The 23863-nt window shown below is 39.6% G+C and overlaps 1 protein-coding gene and 1 pseudogene across 5 annotated transcripts in view; one reads left to right on the forward strand and one right to left on the reverse strand.

The window, feature by feature from the left end:
• The window catches only part of Prkdc (protein kinase, DNA activated, catalytic polypeptide), a 204796-nt gene that overhangs the window by 80916 nt on the left and 100017 nt on the right, over nt 1–23863 (forward strand). For 3 of the 5 annotated variants that reach the window (XM_006521861.4, XM_017316892.2, NM_011159.2), the window contains exons 39-51: nt 986–1153; nt 6974–7101; nt 8143–8350; nt 9225–9403; nt 11480–11648; nt 12081–12146; nt 13191–13263; nt 15622–15770; nt 16541–16678; nt 18394–18513; nt 19461–19601; nt 21073–21224; nt 21840–21971. In XM_006521861.4, the coding sequence (XP_006521924.1) occupies nt 986–1153; nt 6974–7101; nt 8143–8350; nt 9225–9403; nt 11480–11648; nt 12081–12146; nt 13191–13263; nt 15622–15770; nt 16541–16678; nt 18394–18513; nt 19461–19601; nt 21073–21224; nt 21840–21971 (1823 nt within the window). Of the gene's footprint in view, nt 1–985; nt 1154–6434; nt 6873–6973; nt 7102–8142; nt 8351–9224; nt 9404–11479; nt 11649–12080; nt 12147–13190; nt 13264–15621; nt 15771–16540; nt 16679–18393; nt 18514–19460; nt 19602–21055; nt 21225–21839; nt 21972–23863 lie in introns of those variants that run through there. The other 2 variants (XR_003951769.1, XM_011245841.3) reach the window with 2 other exon arrangements.
• On the reverse strand, nt 17900–18266 carry Gm52255 (annotated as a pseudogene).

The raw sequence follows: 23863 nt of genomic DNA on the forward strand, positions 1-23863 counted from the left end.
AGGTCTATTGTTTACCTCTTGTATGTGCCAGACAGCAGGCCCAAGAGTTTCCAGGGATGTTTCCATTCTCCACCACCCATCTCAGTACTGTAGGAGTAGGGATTATAGCCGTGCACTACTGTGTCTGTATTGCATGAGTTTTGGGATCAGAATTTAGGCTCTCACACATTTGTACAAACACTTTATTCAGTGAGCTACTTCCCTAGCCCAGAAAACATTTCTGTAAGAGTAACCATATGATCTTTCACATTTGTGTTTATATACATCAGATTTAAATTGGCATTGTGCATTTACTGTAGTAATTTCAAACCATTTCAGACTATTTTCCTATCGAAATCTTTTAGTAATGGGGGGGGCAAGAAAATAATTTTATTGTTACTAAGTTTAAGGTCCTGTAATGTGGTCTTCATAAAAGAATGCTTTTTTTTTTTTTAAATTGGAAAATTCTTTGGTGTGTTCTGTATGACTTCTGAAGTTTTTCTCCTTTGAATGTGAAATGTTTGAACTTGGCCTGTTATTCAAAAGGGGTAGGAATTAATACCTAGTTCCTCTTAAACTCAATATGAGGTTATGAAGGGGTTTGTAAACCAATACTTACAAACTGTCCTGTAGAAACCATTCTTTCTATATAGAATTTAAGTATAATCTGTGTTTTTAAAAATTATTTTTACAGCGTATTCTTTAAAACTGTCACCCATTTCTACAGTATATTTTGATGGTATCCACTCATTACTGCCTCCTGGCAACTCCTCTTAGTGCAGGTTCTCCTCTCCCAGATCCATGTCCTCCATGACAGCCTGCTGGCTTCCAGAATTGAAGCTAACATATACGGCTGCATTCAAGTTGACTCTGGTATCACCCAGAAGTCATTTCTTGATTCTTTGCAGCTCATTATTACAGGCTTTAGAAAGTAGTGATTTTATTTATCCTACAGGACCTATGTGGCACAATTAGTGTGATTTACATTTTCTGTATTGCTTCGCAGGGCCAAGCTATCATTCTTCTTCCATTCTTCACCAGTCTTAGAGAAGGCAGTCTAGAAAACCTAAAGCATATTCTGGAAAAACTCATTGTTTGCAATTTCCCCATGAAGTCTGATGAATTTCCTCCTGATTCCCTAAAGTACAATAATTATGTGGACTGCATGAAAAAGGTTAGTTTTAGTGTCATTGGTAAAACTTTGGTTGATTTTTTTTTTCTTTGTGTTATATTGGAGGGGGGTATGTTTTTATTAATTTACACTACTGGGTACACACACACACAAAAAAATAAAAATTAAACATATAATGGGATACCATGTAATGTTTAAATATAGGTGTATACTATGGAATGATTAAGCCAAGCTAAACATACCTACCTCTTCAAACATTTATCGTTTTGTTATAATGAAAAATTTCAAGATACTGTCTTTTTAAAATGTATTCTATATATCACTATTATCTGTAGTCAGCTTACTGTGCAGTGGTACCTCAGAACTTCTTGTATTTGTGTAATGGCTTAGTGCCACTGAAAACATTTCCCCATATTTTCCTCTCCCCACAGTCTCTTTACTGTTTCCAGCCGCTGGCAATTACCACTCTACTATGTGTTTTTATAAGTTCAGTTCTTTAGATTCCATGTATATGTGAAATCAGTTATATTCTGATGCTTGGAATATTTCACTTAACATAATGGTCTTCAATTTTATCTGTGCAAGTAGAGATGATAAGATTTTAGTCCCACTCAGGCTTGATAGTCTTCTCTTATATGTATGTATACACATAAACACATGCACACACACACACATACATACATACATACCACATTTTCTTATTCTTCCATTTGCTAATGGACACTTGTGTTGTTTCCATTTTTTCTTCCTATTGTGCCAAAATAATGCAGGAGTTCACATGTCTATACAGACTTTATTTCCTTTGGATATATAACCTAGTACTGAGGTTGCTGGGTTATGTGGTTGCTCTCCTTTCTTTTCTGTTTCTGTGATTAAATAAAACACTAACCAGAATAACGATGTATATGTCATAGTCTATTATTGAGGGAATTCAGGGTATATAGTCAAGGCTTGGATATTCATGCTCAGATACTTGCTTTTACAGCCCTGGTCTTTTACCTGCAAAGGCATAGCAGCAGTGAGGTGGGTCATCCTATATCAAGTAACCGTGGAGACAGTTCTCCCCAGACGTAGCCAGTCTGACCAGAGCAGTTTCTCTCAGATGACTCAAGGCAGTTCTGTCTTTAAAATTGTGATTGTACTAATTTACAATTCCCACCTATAGTATGCAAGTGTTCTCTGTCCTCCAGATCCTCACCCTGTCTTGTTATAGCCCTGGGATGTGATTATGTTATTTTTGTGGTTTTAGTTTGTATTGCCTCTGATGATTGTTGGTATTACGTACGTTTTTATGTACTCATTCATTTGTATGTCTTCTCTTGGAAAATGTCTATTTAAATCTGTTGCCCATTTTTAAATATTCTTTTCTTTTTTCTTGTTTTGCTGTTGAGCTAGTGAAGTTTCAGATGCATTCTGGGTATGTTGATCATTTCCTTTACTGTACAGAACCTTTATAGCTTGATAAAGTCTTGTCTATTTTCACTTTTGTTTCCTGTGGTTTGTGGTATTTTATAAAACAACAAGAAGTTACCAAATTGCATGTCCAGAGGCATTTTTGCTTGTAGTTTTGCTGTAGTTTTAGGTCTAACATTTATGACTCTGATACATATTTTAATTCACATTTGACTGGTAAGAGGTAGAAACCTGGTTTCATTCTTAAATATGTAACTAGCCTTGTCTCCAGCACCACCTACTAAAAAGAGTATCTTTTCTCCAGTGTGCATTTTTGGCACCGTTGTTGAATTTTTGTTGGCTGTGAATTGGGGGTTTGCTCCTGGAATGTATGCTCTGTTCCTTGGGAACTGTTTTTGGACTAGTAACATTTTGTCTTAGTTACTATAGCTTGGTAGTATTTTTTGGAGTAAAGTGATATAATACCTCCAGCTTTATTTTTGTTCAAAATGGCTTTAGCTATTCAGGGTTTCTTGTTATCCTGTATAAGATTTCAAATTTATTTTTCTAGTTTTTTTTATTTAATTTAATTTTTAATTTATTTTTTTCAAAGTAAAGTCATTTGTTTTTCTAAAGCCCAAAACAGTGATTTTTTTCTTTTTTCTTTTTTTTTTTTAGATATTTTCTTTATTTACATTTCAAATGTTATCTCCTTTCCTAGTTTCCCCTCTGAAAATCCCCTATCCCCTCTCCCCCTCCCCCTGCTCCCCAACCCACCAGCTCCCTCTTCCTGGCCCTGGCACTCCCCTATACTGGGGCATAGAACCTTCACAGGACCAAGGACCTCTCCTCCCACTGATGACCAACTAGGCCACCCTCTGCTACATATGCACAGTTTTCTCTGATTGGTGGTTTAGTCCCAGGGAGCTGTGGGGGTACTGGTTAGTTCCTACTGTTGTTCCTCCTATGGGGCTGCAAACCCCTTCAGCTTCTTGGGTACTTTCTCTAGCTCCTTCATTGGGGATCCTGTCCTCCATCCAATGGATGGTTGTGAGTATCCACTTCTGTATTTGTCAGGCATGGACAGAATCTCTCCGGAGACAGTTGTATCAGGTTCCTGTCAGCAAGCTCTTACTGACATCTGTAATAGTGCCTGGGTTTGGTGGTTGTTTATGGGATGGATCCCCAAGTGGGGCAGTCTCTGGATGGCCATTTCTTCAGTCTCTGTCCTGAACTTGGTCTCTGTAACTCCTTCCATGGGTATTTTGTTCCCCCTTCTAAGAAGGATCGAAATATCCACACTTTGGTCTTCCTTCTTCTTGAATTTCATGTGTTTTACAAATTGTATCTTGGGTATTCTGAGCTCCTGGGCTAATATCTACTTATCAGTGAGTGCATATCATGTGTGTTCTTTTGTGATTGGGTTACCTCACTTAGGATGATATCCTCCAGATCCATCCATTTGTCTAAGAATTTCATAAATTCATTATTTTTAATAGCTGTATAGTACTCCATTGTGTAAGTGTACCACATTCGTTCCTCTGTTGAGGGATATCTGGGTTCTTTCCAGCTTCTAGGTATTATAAATAAGGCTGCTATGAACATAGTGGATCATGTGTCCTTACTACAAGTTGGAGCATCTTCTGGATATATGCCCAGGAATAGTGTTGCTGGATCTTCCTTAATTTATTTTTTACACTCCATATTCCATTCCCTGCCCCCCCCCATTCACCCACCTACTGCTCTATATCCCATACCTCCTCCCTACTCTCCTGTCTCCATGTGGATGCCCCCACCCCCTCCCCACCTGACCTCTAAATTCTTTGGGGCCTTTAGTCTCTTGAGGGCTAGGTGCATCATCTCTGAATGAACACAGACACGGAAGTCCTCTGCTGTATATGTTGGGGACCTCATATAAGCTGGTGTATACTGCCTGTTTGGCGGTTCCCATGTTAGAGATCTCTGGGGTCCATATTAATTGAGACTGCTGCTCCTCCTACAGGATATTCCTTCTCCTCATCTTCTTTCAGCCTTCCCTAATTCAACATCAGGGGTCAGCTGCTTCTGTCCATTGGTTGAATGCAAATATCTGCATCTGACTCTTTCAGCTGCTTATTGAATCTTTCGGAGGGCAGCCAGGTTAGCCTTGGCAACAAATACAGCAAGAAGAGGATCTTTTTTGGTTATTTAATTATAATGACTGCAAGTCTGATTATGTTAGAGTTGTAGTTATGTAGAGTTGATTATGTTGCTAGCTGTTTCTAACAGTCCAAATTTTTTTTGGTATCGTTTTTTATTTCTTTGATTTTTGTTTTTATTTTGCTTTGTTTTGTATTGTTGAAAGTTGAACTTGAAACCTCAAACGTCTTAGGCAAATACCGTACATCATCATCCTATACACCATCAACCCTGGTATTGAATGCTAATGGTTTAAGCATCTACAGTGATGTCTATTAGATCTTTAGTACTTTCTTTTGATTTAAATAGTTAAACATAAATGCAAATAAAATACTAAAGCATTTCAAGAAAAACTGTAACCCAAGAAAAGTATAAGTTAAGAGCTGGCTGCCATGAACCAGGTATGCTACATAGTGAAAGGGTTTTTTTTCTGGCACAAGGACATCTTGGCAGTTGGGAGCCCAGGAATATCACAAAGTCACACTGTGCAAGTTTAGGGTGCAGGACCATAAAAGACCACTCTGCCCCTGACTTGACCCCAAGACCAGAACCTGGCCCCAGAGCCTGAACAGAGTCCCACTACACACACACCCTGGTTTCTGCTCAGTTCCATCTTATTTCTCATCTGACCAGAGGCAGCCACTCTCTTGGGTTTTCCCTTCCCAGTAAATCTCTGTGTGAGGTTTGTTGCGTGGTGTGGTTTGTGACACTCCTTTGGTCCAGGTGCTAGGATACTTTTCCCAGCAAAGCTGTAACATTTCCTTGGGGAAACTTTCACTTACTGAAACAGAGCTATTACACTTGCATTTGGGAAGCCTTTCCAGCCTGAATAGGGCTGTAACATTTCTGTTGGGGAATCCTTTCTCTTCAGAGCTGTAACCCAGCAACAAAACACAGAATGGTGGCTGCCTCTGACAGGGAACTGAGACAGTACCAGTGTACTGGGTGGAGGGGAGGGCTTTCATGGGAGTTTGGAGCATGCTCAGTGAGCTAGTGGAAAAGCACAGCTTGGCGATAAGTATTGTGTGGCCGCCAACTTTGAAACATTGTTTGGCCATTAGTATTGTGTCACAGATGTAGGCATTTCCAAATCACAGAGCTCCAAGGCAGGACAGTTAGGGAGATTTTTCCACTGAATTCAGGGCCTAGGAATTAAAGGCAGGCAGCAGAACAGAAAATGATCCGCCTTAAATGATCCCCACTGCTACTAGGGATATATTAGCTCAGCGGCTGGATGTTTGCCTAACTTGGGCAAAGCTCTGAGCACCATAACCAGGGTTACTCTCCCTCCTTCAGAGATGCAGAACACCAACAGGAAAAAAGACAATAAAAGAAGCTTAAAGAGAACAGAGTCACTCACTAAAGGGATGACTAATGACAAAGACACTACAAAAATAGGTTTAGAGGTAAAGAAATGTTCTATCTATGAAATAGGACTAGTAGGAGGTTGGAAATTAAATATGTAAAGAAAAAGTTTAAATGAGAACTTGTCTGTTTCTATAGATAATATTGAAGATAGCTCTTAGAATCTAAAGGCAGAACATACAGACATTGCAATATAGAGTGTGGGAAAGTAAAAAGAAAATAGTAATATTTGAAAGTTTATGTGAAATTATTGCATTTTTCCAACTAAATTTTTTTTCATATATTTATTTGTATGTGTCTCCGTGTGTGTGTATGTGTGTATATGTGTGTGTGTGTTTATAAATGCATATGTGTGTGTGTGTGTGTGTGTGTGTGTGTGTGTGTATGTGTGTGTGTAAGTGTGTGTAAGTGTATGCCATTTCAAATGTGGAAACTCAGAGGACAACTTTCTGGAGGTAGTTAGTTCTCTCTTTTCCAGCATGGAAGTCCTAGAGATTGAACGAAGAATACCTGGAGCGACACCTTTCCTGCTGAACCATCAAGTTACTAGACTGCACATGTGGTGCATGCCTGCCATTCTAGAGCTTGAGAGGCACCTGCATGAATATCAAGTGTTCATAGCCGGTCTCAGCTACATAGTTAAGGTGGAGGCGTCTTGGCTACATTAGACTTTGTCTCAAATTTCAAAAAAGTAAAGTAAAAGATTAGGAAGATGGTTTTGCAAGTAAGAACCCTTGTTGCTCTTGGAGAAGGTCTGGTTTCAGTTCCCAGCCCCCACAGCTGTCCATTTCTCCAGTCCCAGGGGATCCAGCACCCTCTTCTGACGGTGAGCACCAGGCATATACATGGTGTGCAACTTTCTAAAGTCAGAGCTACCAAAGTTTTCATGATGCTGATAATGGACTTCTTTTGTTGTTCTGTTTTTAGTTTCTAGATGCACTGGAGTTATCTCAGAGTCCTATGTTGTTTCAGTTGATGACAGATATACTTTGTCGGGAACAGCGACATATTATGGAAGAATTGTTCCAAACCACTTTCAAAAGGATTGCTAGGCAGTAAGTTATTATAATCTGGAATTCTCTGGAGTCATATGCATGCTGTTTCTTGAGTGGATGTGTTATCCTCTTTGTTTAAAACAAACAAAAAAAAATAGAGGAGGGATAGTGGTTCTTACAGCTCAGTGCTACATTTTAAAATTCTTTCTCCGTAACACACTTTTCTTATGGGAAAATTTCAAACCTATTGAATAATAAAGAGAGAATTAGGCTCCTGGTAGAAGAAACGTCCTTTTCTCAGTTTTCTTCCCCCACAGTGTCTATTTTCTCATTGCTGTTACTTTTAAAAGTTATATGTAGTTTAAAAGCATGTATTTTTTACCCATGTACTTGCAGAGCTCACACAACAACTCAGTCAACCCTTCCCTTCCATCACATGGGCTCTGGGGAGCAAACTCAGGTTTTTTTATTAAGCCATCTATTCAGATTTATTCTGCCTTATTTATTTGTGGGTATGGGGTCATCCACTGAATTATTATGGAGTGTAAATGGAGCCCTTCTACATCAACTAGCAATCAAGATAAATCTCCATAGCCATACCCACAGTTTGATCACGGCAGTGTCTCAATGAAGGCTTTCCTCTTAGTTGACTCCAGGTTGTACAAGTTGACAATTCTAACTAGAACACCAGTATTACATCTGGATGAAATTAAGAGTTTGATTTTAGTCATAAGTGACTTAGAGTATACCCTCTGAGAAGGTACAGCCAATTGTGTTTCCCCAATTACTTAGTAATTACTTTTATATGTGTGGTAATTAATATCAATTAGGTGTGCTGCTTTTAAAACATTAGAATCTGATTTTTTTTAAAAATTTTTTGTACCCAGTTTTCTTTTTTCAATTTAATTTTATTATTGTTGTTTATGTGTGGGCATCATATACTTGTGTCACAGTGCATGTATGGAGGTCAAGAGACAATTTTTTGAGTCTGTTAACTTCCGCCCCCCATGGACTATTGGGGCTCTTTGTTACTTTGTAATTAATAATCACTGAAGCAGTAAAATACGTGTTCAAAGCGTGTCACTTTATCTCTTTTCTTAGGAGTCCATGTGTCACACAGTTAAATCTTCTGGAAAGTGTGTACACAATGTTCCGGAAGGCTGACCTCCCTTCAAATGTCACTCGCCAGGCATTTGTAGATCGCTCTCTCCTCACCTTGTTGTGGCACTGTGACTTGGACACACTGAAAGAGTTCTTTAGTAGAATTGTGGTAGATGCCATTGATGTGTTGAAGTCCAGATTTACAAAGGTATGTCATATATAATAGTAAAGAGACTGGGGACACTGTGTGCTTAGTCTGATAGTGGCCACCAGGAGCCACACTACTTTCCTAAAGCAACTGATTGGCAACACAATGGCCTAGAATAACCAAGGTGTACTGTCTGGATGCAAAAGGCTGTGTTCAGTTACACCAGGCCTAAGTTGTGTTTGCTAGCCACACTCTGCATGTGGCTTTCATAGAAAAGGCTCTCCTTGTCTTTTCATGTCTCCTGTGTTTGTGGCATCCCTGGGTCTGTGCTGATATTGTTTCTATTTCCACCTCCCTGGTCATGTTGCCTCCTCTTGACTGTCACTTGCATATGACTTGATTTAGGGTCACCTAGTAAACCCAATCTAACCACCCCTTCTCAATTTATTCAACTTAATAATTACTCTGGAGCCCTCTTTGGTTATATGAAAAGTTAGGTTCCAGGGATTGGGCATCATCGGGACAATTTTAATACGGTAACGGTGGAGTACCATTCAGCCTTTCTGAAAATCCTGTTGGTAGATGCAAATAAGCAAATGGTTCATTATAATTAAAACCATCACAATAGGTGAAAATTTGTAGCTTGTGTTTTGTGATTTCACCTGTGTTTTTACCTATGCCTTCAATAAGACTTGACAAACCCGTGTATTCTGAGCTTACTATGTGTCACTTCTGCGTTTTGTCCAGTATGACATATCAATGCTATTTCCACATTGGAAAACCTGGGAAAAACAGGAAGTGATTTGCGACGTCCTTGTTAACATTATTTTCAATAATGTTATTATTATCTTAATAGCACTAAGAATTAAGTTTGATGTTTAGAAGATGTTTTTTTTTTATGTTTGATAAGACTACATATGCTATATCTTTTCAGCTAAATGAATTTACTTTTGACACTCAAATCACCAAGAAGATGTGCTATTACAAGATGCTAGCTGTGATGTATTCTCGTCTTTTAAAAGATGATGTTCACTCTAAAGAAGCTAAAATTAATCAAGCTTTTCATGGCTCCCGTGTTGCAGAAGGAAATGAACTCACAAAGACACTTCTTAAGTGAGAGCTTACTTCATTTGTGGTTATGTTTGATTTGTTAATATTTGGAGTAATAACACAGTTTTTAGTTTTTTAGATTTTTTCTTGTTGATACATACGTACATGCATTCATACATACATATATGAATGTTTGCCTATGTACGACATGTGTACACATGTGTGCCTGATAACTGGAGGTCAAGAGAAGGCATCGGATTCCCTGTAAGTGTAGTTATAAATGGTTGTGAGCTGCCACCGTGTGGGTGATGGGAACTGAACCTCTAACCTCTGCAGTAGCAAAAGTGTTAACAGCTGAGGCTTCTCTCCATCCCTTGGGGTACATATATTTTTAAATGCGTCTATATCATGCAAATTAATTGACTTAGATAAGTCAAGTATTGTTATTTCTTATATACAGAGTACTTATATGGCCTTCATTGTGTCGTTGGGAAACGGGTGCTTATCTTTTATTAAATGTGTACGTATGTCTGAGACTATATGCCACGTGTGTATGGGCACCTTCAGAAGCCAGAAGGTGTTAGACTCCGTAGAAGTGAGCATCCTGACGTATCCTGGGAGCTGAGCTTAGGTAATCTGGAAGTATTCTCCTCAGTTACATACTTATGCTTCATAAAGAATAAAACTCTTTGCTGGAGTTCAGTTATAGTGCTTGCCTCACAAGTGCAAGGGCTCAAATTTAGACCCCTGAGTGTCTTTCATCTTCTTATCATTTACACTCTGAATAGATTAGTATATTAATATACTTTAATAGCATGAATTGCAGTAAGAAATGAATTTTTTTATCATTTGTAATTGAAATTGAAAAGCTTTCTATAAAGCATAGACTAATAAGATATACTGTCTCTAAAAGGAGGTTCTACTGAAATCCTCCCAGACTGGACCGGCTATCTCATTTCATTCTCATCTCCAGACTTGCATTCTTCCTTCTTACTCTAGTCCATACCGTTTCTTCTCAGAGGATGATGTGACTATCTTTCTATTTGTATTAGCATGAGACCTAGGAGTTGCATTCATTTCTCCATTTGACTGTCCCTGACCTCCATTAATACTCAGTTGGTAACCAAATCTAGTCAGTTTGACCCTATTAGTTTTCCTTACAGTATGACCCCTTTTGTATGACCTTGTTCTAACTGCTTTTAAAGCTATTGCAGTGATCTCATTTTGAATTACTTCTGTGCTAGGCTTGTCTTCCTTTGCTTTCCCCACCACCACTACAGAGTCATAATCAACTGGAATGCAAGGCTAGTCCGTTGTCTTCAGCAGCAGGGCTGGCTCAGGGTATAAATGTTGCTGAGTCTGAGGGCCAAGTAGTCTGTAGCAGGTCTCATACTATACTGGGAACAAGCCATAAATTATATCTACATACATGTGCTGGTTGTTTCAAGAAAACCTTTGAACCTATCATGCAGGACGAAATATGTATCTCCTAGTATGTTAGGCAAATTCTGTTGAGAACCCCTTCTTTCCTTCACTTTATAGATGTTTATTGCATTTATACCCTCCTGATACAATGCCCAGTGTTTTAAGTGCCACCCGTCTCTGCTCATAATGTCTTCTGCAGCTAACATGACATTTCAAAGTTCAGCTTACGTCATGTACAGGGCATGCATCTGGGGTCCCAGTTTCTCTTGGGACTCTTACATAGATAAGGGAGCTCTTGATCACAGAAATGAACAATTCCTCCTGCCACCCTGACCCAAGCAACACTGTGAGACCCTTTCTGTTCAAAACCTCCTTACCTTCTCCACAAACAAACAAACAAAACAAAGCAACAACAAATAAACTTTAGCTCAGGATTTTTTTCCCCTTAAGTCTTTTGTTAGCACCTTAGATTGGGCTGTTTGTCCATATCCTGGCTTCCCTATCTTGAGTGTACTTGTTGTTGCACTTAACACTGTATCGGGTATATGCTAGGAGGTGTTAACGTGCTTGGTTGTATGTCCCTACTACTAGTAGAAGCATGACACTTGACATTCTCTGAACTGAATAATTAGATCCAGTTGTCTGACAACTATTGATTCAAGCCTCAATGTCCACATTAAATAAGTTGAAGTACAGCCTGAATCTCCCCTGCAGGTTGTGCCATGATGCATTTACAGAGAACATGGTGGGGGAGAGCCAGTTGCTGGAGAAGAGAAGACTTTATCATTGTGCTGCATACAACTGTGCCATTTCTCTGATAAGCTGTGTCTTCAATGAGTTGAAATTTTACCAAGGTTTTTTATTTAATGAAAAACCAGAAAAGGTGAGTGTTCTCAAGGACTTTCCCTGTGGCTGACTGACTTGTAGGATTTCAACAGTTCAAAACTTACCAATTACATTTATACCATATTTTCCACTTCCTATAATGGTAAATATAGGGGTATTGGCTCTAAAGTGCTTCTTTGTGATTTGGGGGTAGAAATGAGCATCTTTGAGGCAGATTCTCATGTGTCCCAGCCTTGCCTCAAATTCACTGTGTAGCTTTCTGATCTTTCTGACTGTACCTCTCACGAGATTATATCTCACTATGCCCTGTTTTTGTGATGCTGAGGATAGAGCCTGGAGTCTTGAAAATGCTAGGCAGATGCTACCGATTGATTCACACCCCTAGTCTTCTGTGACTTATCAAGTAGAATTATTCTTGGGTAATTAGTTATGAAGTCAGATATTTTCATATAGGTTTTTCTTTTTATAGAACTTGTTTATTTTTGAAAATTTGATAGACCTGAAACGTTGCTATACATTTCCTATAGAAGTTGAGGTAAGTAAAAATTTCAATATTGTTTCTAAGTTAAAAATATTAGCAAATGTTGATAGAGAAAAGCAGGTATTATTTTGAACATGTTTAAGTATTAATTTGCTCTCAACTCTAAAAACAGACAGTTTTATGTTAAAACTTGCAACTATAAAGTATAGCAAGGGGACGTTTGAAATGCGCCCTCATACGCTATAACAGCATTTGGCTGTTCCTTCTCTTGGTTGTGAAAGAAAGACAGTGACAATTGAAGGAACTTGATTTCTGAGTGACTTTCTCCAATCAAAAAATGTAGATTTATACTGATGAATCTGGCCATGGTTAGGTAATATGGACAATGGGAAGTCAGGAGTAGCTGGAAGATTGGCTCCAGCAGGTGGGACACAGTTGGTCTTATCCAGACTGCTTGCAGCCTCAGCCATAGGCGAGACAATAGCTGCTGCTTTCACTTCCCATCCCCCTGGAAATGGGAAGGTGGGCGAAGCACTAAACCTGCATCCCATGGCTGTCCAGTCCCCACACAGTTGTCAACATGACCATGAGATAGTGTCTCACCCATGCCCTTGACTGTGTTCTTTGGGGATAAGAATGTGTTTTCCTAAACATATGTTGAAAAATGAAAGCAACAGCTGTCCATATCTACGCATGGACACTCTTGCTGTGCTACCTCGGGAAGCACTGTAAGGTGCTGTAGTACATCATAGCTGGATAGTTGTGCCTGTACATACAACTGTCCATAGCTGGATAGTTGACAAACAGGCTCCAAGGTCAAGTGAAGACCCAGTAATATCAGCCTGTGAAAGCAGAGAATGATGCTCGAGCTAAGTGTTTGGTTTTGGTCAGGTTCAGGAAGTCTTTGGGAAAGGGTGGACCTGCAAATACATACACATTCCTTTTTAAGTATGGCTTTGAAAACTTTTAAATTCACAAAAATGTCTTTTTTAGTTTGTAATGGGGCAAGGGGAATCTAGATTATTACTAAAACAAAAAAGATGTGACCGTGACTCTAATTAAAACATTGTAAATGATATATATTTTTTTTTCTAATAGGTTCCTATGGAAAGAAAGAAAAAGTACATTGAAATTAGGAAAGAGGCCAGGGATGCAGCAAATGGGGCTTCAGGTAGGACACTTTCAGATTGATTTAGAGTACTTCCAGTAGTTGATACTTGGTTATGAAAATGAAAAAATAGTACCCAGCAAGATGGGCTCAGTAGATAAACAGTTCTTGCTTCATAAACCTCATGACTTGAGTTTAGACCCTGGAACCTATGTGAAAAAGCTGGATGCACATCTGGATGAAAAAGATGGCGCACATCTGCAATCCAACACTCATACAGAAAGATGATGTAATCAGGCAGGTGCTCACAGGCCAGCTAGCATGCAGTATGCAGTGCAGCAGCAGAAACAAGAGGCCTGTCTCTCTAAGGTGGAAGACGAGAACCTCCAAAAAGATATCTCTGACCTCACTCACACACTATGGCATACACATGCCCCACATAAACACCTCATGAAAACACATAATAATTATGATTTAGAGGGTTTTTTTTCCTTCCTTCCTCCCTTCCTTTCCCTTTCTTCCTTTCCCTTCTTTCCTTTCCCTTCCTTCCTTTCCCTTCCTTCCTTCCTCCTTTCCTTTCCTTCCTTCCTTCCTCCTTTCCTTTCCTTCCTTCCTTCCCTTCCTTCCTTCCTTCCTTCCTTTCTTCCTTCCTTCCTCCTTTCCTTCCTTTGCTCTTTTCTTTTCCTTTCTTTTCTTTTCTTTTTTCTTTTGAGACATGGTCTCAGTATATAGTTCAGGTTGCAGGTTGCCCTGCAATTCTTTCTGTAGACCAGGCTGTAGACTCACAGATCCACCTGCCTGTGCCTCCATAGTGTTGTGATTAAAGGTGTATACCACCATGTCCAGCAATAATTTTTTTTAATAAAAGATATTTTAGCTGGATAAAATATGTAGCTCATACCTTTAATCCCTGCACTCAGGAGACAGAGGCAGGTAGAACTCCATGAGTTTGAGGCCAGCCTGGTCTACAGCCAGGGCTACATAAAGAGACCAAATAAATAAATAAATAAATAAATAAATAAATACTTTAAAACACTGAAATTTAGTTTGGTATCTTTGTTTGAACATGAATTGCATTCTTTTTTTTCTTTTAATTTTACTTTTTTACTTATTAATTTTACATACTCCTCACTGCCCATCTCCTGATCACCCCCAGACACAATCCTTCCCCATCCCCCATCCCCTTCTCCTCTCAGTGGATGGAGTTCCCCTGGGTACCTCCTAAACCCTGGCACTTCAAGTCTCTGGGAGGCTAGGCGCTTTCCCTCCCACTGAGGCCAGACAAGGCAGCCCAACTAATAGAACATATTCCACAGACAGGCAACAGTATTGGGGACCCTCATGAAAGCCAAGCTGCACATCTGCTACACATGAGTAGGGAGGCCTAGGTCCAGCCCATGTATGTTCTTTGTTTGATCAGACTCTGAGAGCCCCAAAGGTCCAGGTTAGTTGACTCTATTGGTCTTCCTGTGGAGTTCCTATCCCCTTTGGGGCCCAGCATTCATTCACATATACGTAATTATTCAGAGGTCTGTGTTAAAATGTAAGGCCTGGGCCTGGCATGGTAGCACATGCCTTTAATCCTAGCACTCAGGAGGGAAAGGCAGATGGATCTTTGAGTTCGAGGCCAGCTTGGTCTAGAAATCAAGTTTCAGAACAGCCAGGGCTACACAGAGAAACCCTGTCTCTAAAAACAAAACAAAATAAACAAAAACAGTTGGCTTTGTCCTTTTTCATTCTCTTCTAAACTTCCAAGCATCTTGCACCTCCCTCAAAGGTCTCTGACCTGCTGCCTGCTATACCTGCTGCTCTCTTAGCTCCCCTTTCCTCTCAAGTACCACAGCAGTCCCATCTGTCCCTATGGGACTTTCTTTGTCCCTCTAGTAAGTTCAGTTGTGGGTAATAGTGTGCCTAGGACATTATACAGGATATACACTTGGCAAAGAGCTTGTGCTTAGCCTCCCTAATTAAAGTTGATCTTTGTCCTTTCATGTGCTTCTTGGTTTGATGTGTATTGGTATGCTTACTTTATTTTTATAACTTTTATTATTTTTTATTTAAAGATAATATTTGGACCTCTATTCTAAATCCCTGACATAATTTAGATTAGCTATTTTTAGGATTATTTCTTCCTATAGCTGTGTTATATTTGATGGCCAAAACATATAACATGATCATTATTAAAAATTGCATCCAGTTAACTAGTTTTTTGTGACAATACAGAGTAACTAGTCAATAGTGACAAGAGCAAAGGAAACTCTTTTCTGTGTTCCTTTTGTAATCTGGACAGTAGACTGAAAGTCACAGGATTGGTGAAAGCTTTAGCTGAAGTTTCTTTTAATTTCGTTATTTGAGGTCTGAGAAACATTTCTTATTAGCTATATTTGAGTACAAATATATTTCCTTCTGCTTATTTTTCAGGCAGTCCTCATTATATGTCTTCATTGTCATATTTGACAGACAGTAGCCTAAGTGAAGAAATGAGTCAATTTGATTTCTCAACTGGAGTTCAGAGCTATTCATACAGTTCTCAAGATCGTAAACCTACCACTGGCCATTTTCAGAGACGGGTGATCACATTTCACATACTCAGAGTATTGTTAACATCTATAAAGAAAGTTACTGTTGTACCTTGTAATCACTAGGTTTTCTGTTGGTCTCAGTAGCCCTATAATACTAATGTTGATTTGGAGACTTTCCAAGATCTAAGCAGGTCTCTCACTGTTAACTCAGCAGTCAGATTTTATCAGTTAGAGGTCAGGACCTCAACAGAGTCACCATACAGACAGCAGAGGTAAGACAGCAGACATGGAAAATCTGGGTGTCCTCAGGGAAGGTCCTTGACAGATGGGAGCTGTCTTAGTTAAGGTTTTATTGCTGAGGAGAGACACCATGAAGACAAACATCTAATTGGGGATGGCTTACATATTAAGAGGTTTAATTCATTATCATCGTGGCAAGAAGCATGGCAGGAATCAGGTAGGCATGCTGCTGGAGAAGGAGCAGAGACTTCTGCATCTTGATCTGCATGCAGCAGGAGACTGTCATATTTCCTCCAACAAGGCCACACTTTCTAATAGTGCTACTTCCTTTGAGCCTATGGGGACCATTTTCTTTCAAACCACCACAGGAACTAGGGGTATATATGCTTAGAATGCAAGGAAAACTTGAAGCTTTGTTTATTTTTTTTAGTTCTATATTAAAGCATATCAAATATATTTTTATATTACCAAATCATTAGTTTCAGTTAAATTGTGTTATTTTATGCTATTGCCCCTTAAATGAGCTTCTTAAATCCATTGACATTTAACAGTGGTATTGCTTGGGTTCCTTTTCATAGGAGCATCAAGATTCCATGACCCAGGATGACATCATGGAGTTAGAGATGGATGAGCTCAATCAACATGAATGTATGGCTCCCATGATAGCCCTGATTAAGCACATGCAGAGAAATGTGATTGCACCTAAGGGAGAAGAGGTATTTTCTCTGATAGTATGCTTTCTTTCAGTATCTCACTGATGTCACTGTAGGACTAATTTCTCATACTGGTTAAGCTATGCTGCACATTAAAGAGCTGGATTCTTTCTTCTTCACATCGTTCTCATGTTCTTTTTTTTTTTTTTTACATGAAAGAGTATTTTTATTTTTTCCTATACACCACCTTAATGATGATACCATGTACATTTTCTCAGCTGGCAAATAAGACACAGAGCAAAATTTCCCAATGTTCGAAGAATCATGAGTAGTCATCTGTCTTTGGGAGGATTCAGTTTCCTTTTTTTTTTTTTTTAAATTAGGTATTTTCTTCATTTACATTTCCAGTGCTATCCCAAAAGTCCCCCATACCCTCCCCTCCCCATCCCCCTACCCACCCACTCCCACTTCTTGGCCCTGGCGTCCCCCTGTACTGAGGCATATAAAGTTTGCACGACCAATGGGCCTCTCTTTCCACTGATGGCCGACTAGGCCATCTTCTGATTCATATGTAGCTAGAGACACGAGCTCTGGGGGGTACTGGTTAGTTCATAATGTTGTTCCACCTATAGGGTTGCAAATCCCTTTAGCTCCTTGGGTACTTTCTCTAGCTCCTCCACTGGGGGCCCTGTGATCCATCCAATAGATGACTGTGAGCATCCACTTCTGTGTTTGCTAGGCCCTGACATAGTCTCACAAGAGACAGCTATATATCAGGGTCCTTTCAGCAAAATCTTGCCAGTGTATGCAATCGTGTCAGTGTTTGGAGGCTGATTATGGCATGGATCCCCAGATATGGCAGTCTCTAGATGGTCCATCCTTTCTTCTCAGCTCCAAATTTTGTCTCTGTAACTCCTTCCATGGGTGTTTTGTTCCCAATTCTAAGAAGGGGCAAAGTGTCCACACTTTGGTCTTCGTTCTTCTTCAGTTTCATGTGTTTTTCAGATTGTATCTTGTATCTTGTATCTTGGGTATTCTAAGTTTCTGGGCTAATATCCACTTATCAGTGAGTACATGTCATGTGAGTTCTTTTGTGATTGGGTTACCTCACTCAGGATGATGCCCTCCAGGTCCATCCATTTGCCTAGGAATTTCATAAATTCATTCTTTTTAATAGCTGAGTAGTACTCCATTGTGTAAGGGATTCAGTTTCTTACGATTGTGATACTGTCCATGCAGGTATCAGCGATGCTTCGTGGTGTAAAACACCTTGCTCAGTTGTACTATCATGGGCCCTTGCTCCAGCTGCTTTCACTTTCTAACTTCTAACTTGGCTTTCAGGATCTGCTTGTGGGTTTCCTCATTATTATGCAGAAGATCTGGTTGAGGGATGGGTTTGGTGTGTTCCTAGGGGATGTCCACAGAAGGGTGGTAGCACACTATTGTCCTGCTGTCGGCTGTCAAGGTGAGGTCCACCTTGCAATTGTAGTCATCTGGAAGAGAAGAGTATGTAGATTCGAGACAAGCACTAGACAAAGCTCCATTTTGGATTGGAAGTAAATGCTTCCAGATAGTTCTGTTTGATATCACCCATTTTACTGCCACCGCCATGATCCTTAGCAAGTGATTTGAAAAATGATTTTGTAAAGTGAAAGCTGTCGCTAGGCACACAGATTTTCGTTCCACGCACTCGCCATCTTGCTCCCTCATGTTCTTATAATAGCAAAATATAACATTCTTTTGTTCCTTTTTCAGAGTAAGTTTGTGTTTTATTTCAGGGTTCAATACCAAAAGATCTTCCACCGTGGATGAAATTTCTTCATGACAAACTAGGAAATGCATCAGTATCTTTAAATATCCGTCTCTTCTTAGCCAAGCTTGTTATTAATACAGAAGAGGTATCTAACTTTTTTCCTTTATATCTTAACTGTTCTGTGCAGTTCTGACCGTCTATGTTAGCATCACCAAAGCAAATGAAGCTTTTAAGAAATAGAACGTGGAGTTACTGTTCTTGCAATACATCAGCAACCACATTTAAACACTTCCTCCAAATCCTTTTGTCAAACGTTATTTTCTGGCATTGGGAGTGAACTTTCTGTACAGCACCTTACCTTAGGCTGTGAGCCTTGTTTATGTAACAAATAAATGAGTACAAATATTCCTGTTAATTACCTGTGTAAAGAAATACTCCATCACTGAAAAGGTCATGTTCTGAAAGTTTCTTTCAGGGGCAACAGGCTTTTGGGGGCATATAGTTCAGCCCATGCTATTTGGGACCTCAAGTGATTTCTAGCTCATGTTCTTCCGAGTGCTGACTTAATAGCTGCTATGTTGGGTGTTATTGGATGGTTTCTTGGAGCTGACAGGAAAACCCCTTATACTGCTGCACTGCATTTCCCAGAGCAGAATCTAGGTCCTGGGGTTCCTTGGATGAGTCTCAGGAGCCTGGTATTCATCTTTCTGTAGACTGGCTCACTAAGGTACTTGTTCCATCTGGTTGTCAGGACCTTATTTTATAAGGTACTTGTTCCATCTGGTTGTCAGGACCATATTTATTATGTTTTTATGAATGTGCATAAAATAATTTTCTATAGCTACATATTACTCAGGACAGAGTTGATTCGTTTTAGTAGTGGAAGTCATTATAAATCTATTTTTGTTGAGTTTTAGGAGTCCTTGAGATAATTCACTGTAAACTGAATCTTAGGTTTGGTAAATGGAAGTTACAACTGTTTTAGCTTTATGTCAAGTCATAAAATGTTGGCTGATAGAGAATACGTTTTTGTATTAATACTTTAGTCTTCAGAACAGTTATCTATATATGGCACTTAAATTTTCTGTGCAGGTCTTTCGCCCTTATGCAAAGCACTGGCTCAGCCCCCTGCTACAGCTAGCTGTTTGCGAGAACAACAGAGAAGGAATTCACTACATGATGGTAGAAATAGTAGCTACCATTCTCTCTTGGACTGGCTTGGCTACACCTACAGTAAGGAACACTACATCTCTTATGTAGTACTATATCATTCCTTTTCTGATGCCCTACATTGGGGATGTCAGATTAGTTAATGTCCTCTTGACATGATGTTGTTGTTTTGGCTATAGATGTATTACTGTAATGCACCAACACTCCACTGTATCACTACTTGCTTTATCTTCTTTTATCTACCTTGGTAATCTCATTGGTGTTGCCTTTCTTACTAAGCTGATGATGTTATGTTTATGGTTTTTACTTGCTAAAAGGTTGGGAGGTAGGTAATGGAATAGTTAAGATCATCTTTATAATTGAGAATGTCTTCTGTGCTTCAGGTCGCTGCATTTGGGAGCCCTTATATGATAGTTTATTCACTGTAACAGTGTTAACTGTTATCTGTGAAATTGTTAAAAGTGACTGGCAAGTAAATGCCATTGCATAACACTTAGAGTAGGTGGTGCACATCCTGGTGGGTTGGTGTGACGGAGTTTTGCTTATTGGTTTGGAACTCGGATAGTGTACAATAAGTTTCACATAAATTTCTCAAATGCACCAATCCTTAATATACACTTGTATAGCTTTATCATGTGTTTGTGTCTGGATGATCTTCTTTTGTTTATTTCACAATAAATCCAATCTAGATTTCTTGGTATTGATGTGATAAAATAGGTAATAGCCCAGTGAATAACATGGAAGAGAATTAGGGCATTCAATTAACCTAAGAGCCATCAGAAGCTCAGCTGCACTTGAAAGTGCAATTACCAGTCTCCAGCACTGTAGCAGGTGAAAGGGGGAAGTGGTAGTGCTGCCTCAGTAACTCCGTGTGCTGAAGTGAGAAGCACTGGGATGGGAGACTAGGCAGATACCAGGTGGCACAGTGGTGAGGGACCCTGAAGAGTTCTCTTTCAGCGATAAAGAGAGGAAGTTCTAAAAAAGACTAAGAGCCAAAGTACAGTAGATACTGGTGGAAACAAGTCATATGGATTCCCTTCCCACCTTATATCAGGTACCTTGACAGGACCAGATGTAGATCTCTTTATGGATACTACGAAGAGCACAACCAACCAGGGCCCGAGCCTCTTACTATAGCTCCCTCTGAGGATACAGTGCACTAACTGTGCCCACATATGAGCAGCCACAATTTCTCCCACCACCTGCCAAGGAAGGATATTGTCTGTCATTGACACAGAAAAACCATAGACAGTTTAACCAGATACTAGGTTCCTCAGTGAATGCTAGGCTTCTTTTCGAGTTGGGTATTTTGATTACGTCCAAGGCCAGGTGCGACAGTGTGTGCTTATAGTTGTACTGCTTTATACTGTAGGAGGTTCAGTAGTTCAAGAGCAGCCTCAGCTATATATTAAGTTTAAAGCTAGCCTGTGCTACATGGAAATCTGTTTCAAAACAACAACAAAAAATGGGGGTGCGATAAGATGTTTTTCCAGAATGGAATGTTATATGTCTTACAGAATTTCAATGTTTTCAGGGAGTCCCTAAAGATGAAGTGTTAGCAAATCGATTGCTTCGTTTTCTAATGAAGCATGTCTTCCATCCCAAAAGAGCTGTGTTTAGGCACAACCTTGAAATTATTAAAACCCTTGTTGAATGCTGGAAGGAGTGTCTTTCCATCCCTTACAGGTATGTATTTGCTAGTTTTTACAGAATGCTTAGGAAAAGGTCAACGTGCACTAAGTTTTAAATGGTAATTTCAAGGAAGTATAATTATATGAATTACCAGGAATATAATTTTTTTAAAAATTATCAAACACAAAAATGATTATAGTAATAATTTGAAATAGAGTCTATTTATAAGATAAAGTTTGCTACTGATAAAACCACCACTGCAGAGTTTGATACCAGAAGCATTTCTGGGTGCTCAGTGCCTCCAGTGTTCCCCACCCTATCCTTCAGCCCTCCCTTCTTTTTGATATTACACTGGGCACCTGGAGTATAGATCCCTGCACTGCCTGAGCCAGCAACCCCTCCCCACCCCCAAAGGCTTAGTGTGATGCTTTAGACTTGCCTGGAGCAAGCTGAAATTTTCAGAACAATTACTATTAACTGACCAGATTTGGACAAATAATTAGAATAGGTAAGAACTGACAAGTGGTATTAATAAGCAGGATCTTGGAAGTAGAAAAAAGCTGTGTTCCATATACAGTATAGCTGAAAATTTGCCTTAGAAAATGATTCGTTTTCTTGTTTCTTATTCATTGTGTAACCTTTGGTTTTCTCCTTTGTGCTGTGTTACAGGTTAATATTTGAAAAATTTTCCCATAAGGACCCTAATTCTAAAGACAATTCTGTGGGAATTCAGTTATTAGGCATTGTGATAGCTAATAACTTGCCTCCCTATGACCCAAATTGTGACATAACCAGTGCCATGTAAGTACTATACGATTGGCTTGCTTCTTTCATAAACTCTGGATTTGATTTTCAGAAGTCGTATTGATATATCTAGAGACCAGACCAATGTTAAAAATACTTGTACCCAAAATTCTAAGACTGAATTTATAGGCCATTTGAAAGGGGAAATGTATCTGGAGTGAAGAAGGAATGTAAGTTTAAAAAAAAGTTGGGACTAGCAGATGGCTCAAGGGTAAAAGTGCTTGCAGCCAAGCCTGATGAATTGAGTTCATTCCCTGGAACCTTTATGATGGAAGGAGAGAGCCAGCTCTCCCAAGTTTTTCCCAGACCTCCACACATATGCTGTGGCCTAAATACACTAATTAAATAAGTATAATGAAACAATTTTAATTAGCATAATTGTTCTGTATAAATCTATAAACAGAAGCTCTTAGGTTTTTTTTTTTCTTTTTAATTTCTGTATGTGGCATGGGAGGGTATGATAAGGAGAGAGCACACAGCTACCCATGAGTACACATGGAGTGCCCAGAGGAAGGCATCAGTTAACTTTCTGTATTACTTTCTGCCTTACTCCCTTGAGACTGGGTCTCTCCCTGAACCTGTGTGGATGGTCAGCCAGTTCCTGGGATATGCTGGTCTTTGGCCTCAATACTAAGGTTGCAGGCTTATTAGTCATGCCCAGCTTTGTGTGGGTGCTCAATTCCTTGTGTTTGTACAGCAAATTCTCTTACACACTCGTCTCTCACTTGTCCCTCTTCTTATTTTTGAAACTGGCATTTTAAACATTGACACTTACAAATACCATGGGCTCTATGAGAGGATTTGAACTGTGTTAACTATGAAGGGGGTGCCCCTATATTGGCAGCTCTCTTCCTGGACTCCAGCCTCACTTGATTCTGTCTTGAATGATGGCAGTCACATATTCATGATGGGGTGGGTATGATATGTGGAGGAAAGAGGCTATAGTAAAATAGTTTAGAACATGACAAAAGATACCATTCTTTTTTTTTTCTTTCCATTTTTTATTAGGTATTTAGCTCATTTATTTCCAATGCTATACCAAAAGTCCCCCATACCCACCCACCCCCACTCCCCTACCCGCCCACTCCCCCTTTTTGGCCCTGGCGTTCCCCTGTTCTGGGGCATATAAAGTTTGTGTGTCCAATGGGCCTCTCTTTCCAGTGATGGCCGACTAGGCCATCTTTTGATACATATGCAGCTAGAGTCAAGAGCTCCGGGGTACTGGTTAGTTCAGAATGTTGATCCACCTATAGGGTTGCAGATCCCTTTAGCTCCTTGGGTACTTTCTCTAGCTCCTCCATTGGGAGCCCTGTAATCCATCCATTAGCTGACTGTGGGCATCCACTTCTGTGTTTGCTAGGCCCCGGCATAGTCTCACAAGAGACAGCTACATCTGGGTCCTTTCGATAAAATCTTGCTAGTGTATGCAATGGTGTCAGCGTTTGGATGCTGATTATGGGGTGGATCCCTGGATAAGGCAGTCTCTACATGGTCCATCCTTTCATCTCAGCTCCAAACTTTGTCTCTGTAACTCCTTCCAAGGGTGTTTTGTTCCCACTTCTAAGGAGGGGCATAGTGTCCACACTTCAGTCTTCATTTTTCTTGAGTTTCATGTGTTTAGGAAATTGTATCTTATATCTTGGGTATCCTAGGTTTTGGGCTAATATCCACTTATCAGTGAGTACATATTGTGTGAGTTCCTTTGTGAATGTGTTACCTCACTCAGGATGATGCCCTCCAGGTCCATCCATTTGGCTAGGAATTTCATAAATTCATTCTTTTTAATAGCTAAGTAGTACTCCATTGTGTAGATGTACCACATTTTCTGTATCCATTCCTCTGTTGAGGGGCATCTGGGTTCTTTCCAGCTTCTGGCTATTATAAATAAG

The sequence above is a fragment of the Mus musculus genome, chromosome 16 (assembly GCF_000001635.26).
Source record: "Mus musculus strain C57BL/6J chromosome 16, GRCm38.p6 C57BL/6J".
NCBI classification, from domain to species: Eukaryota; Metazoa; Chordata; class Mammalia; order Rodentia; family Muridae; genus Mus; species Mus musculus.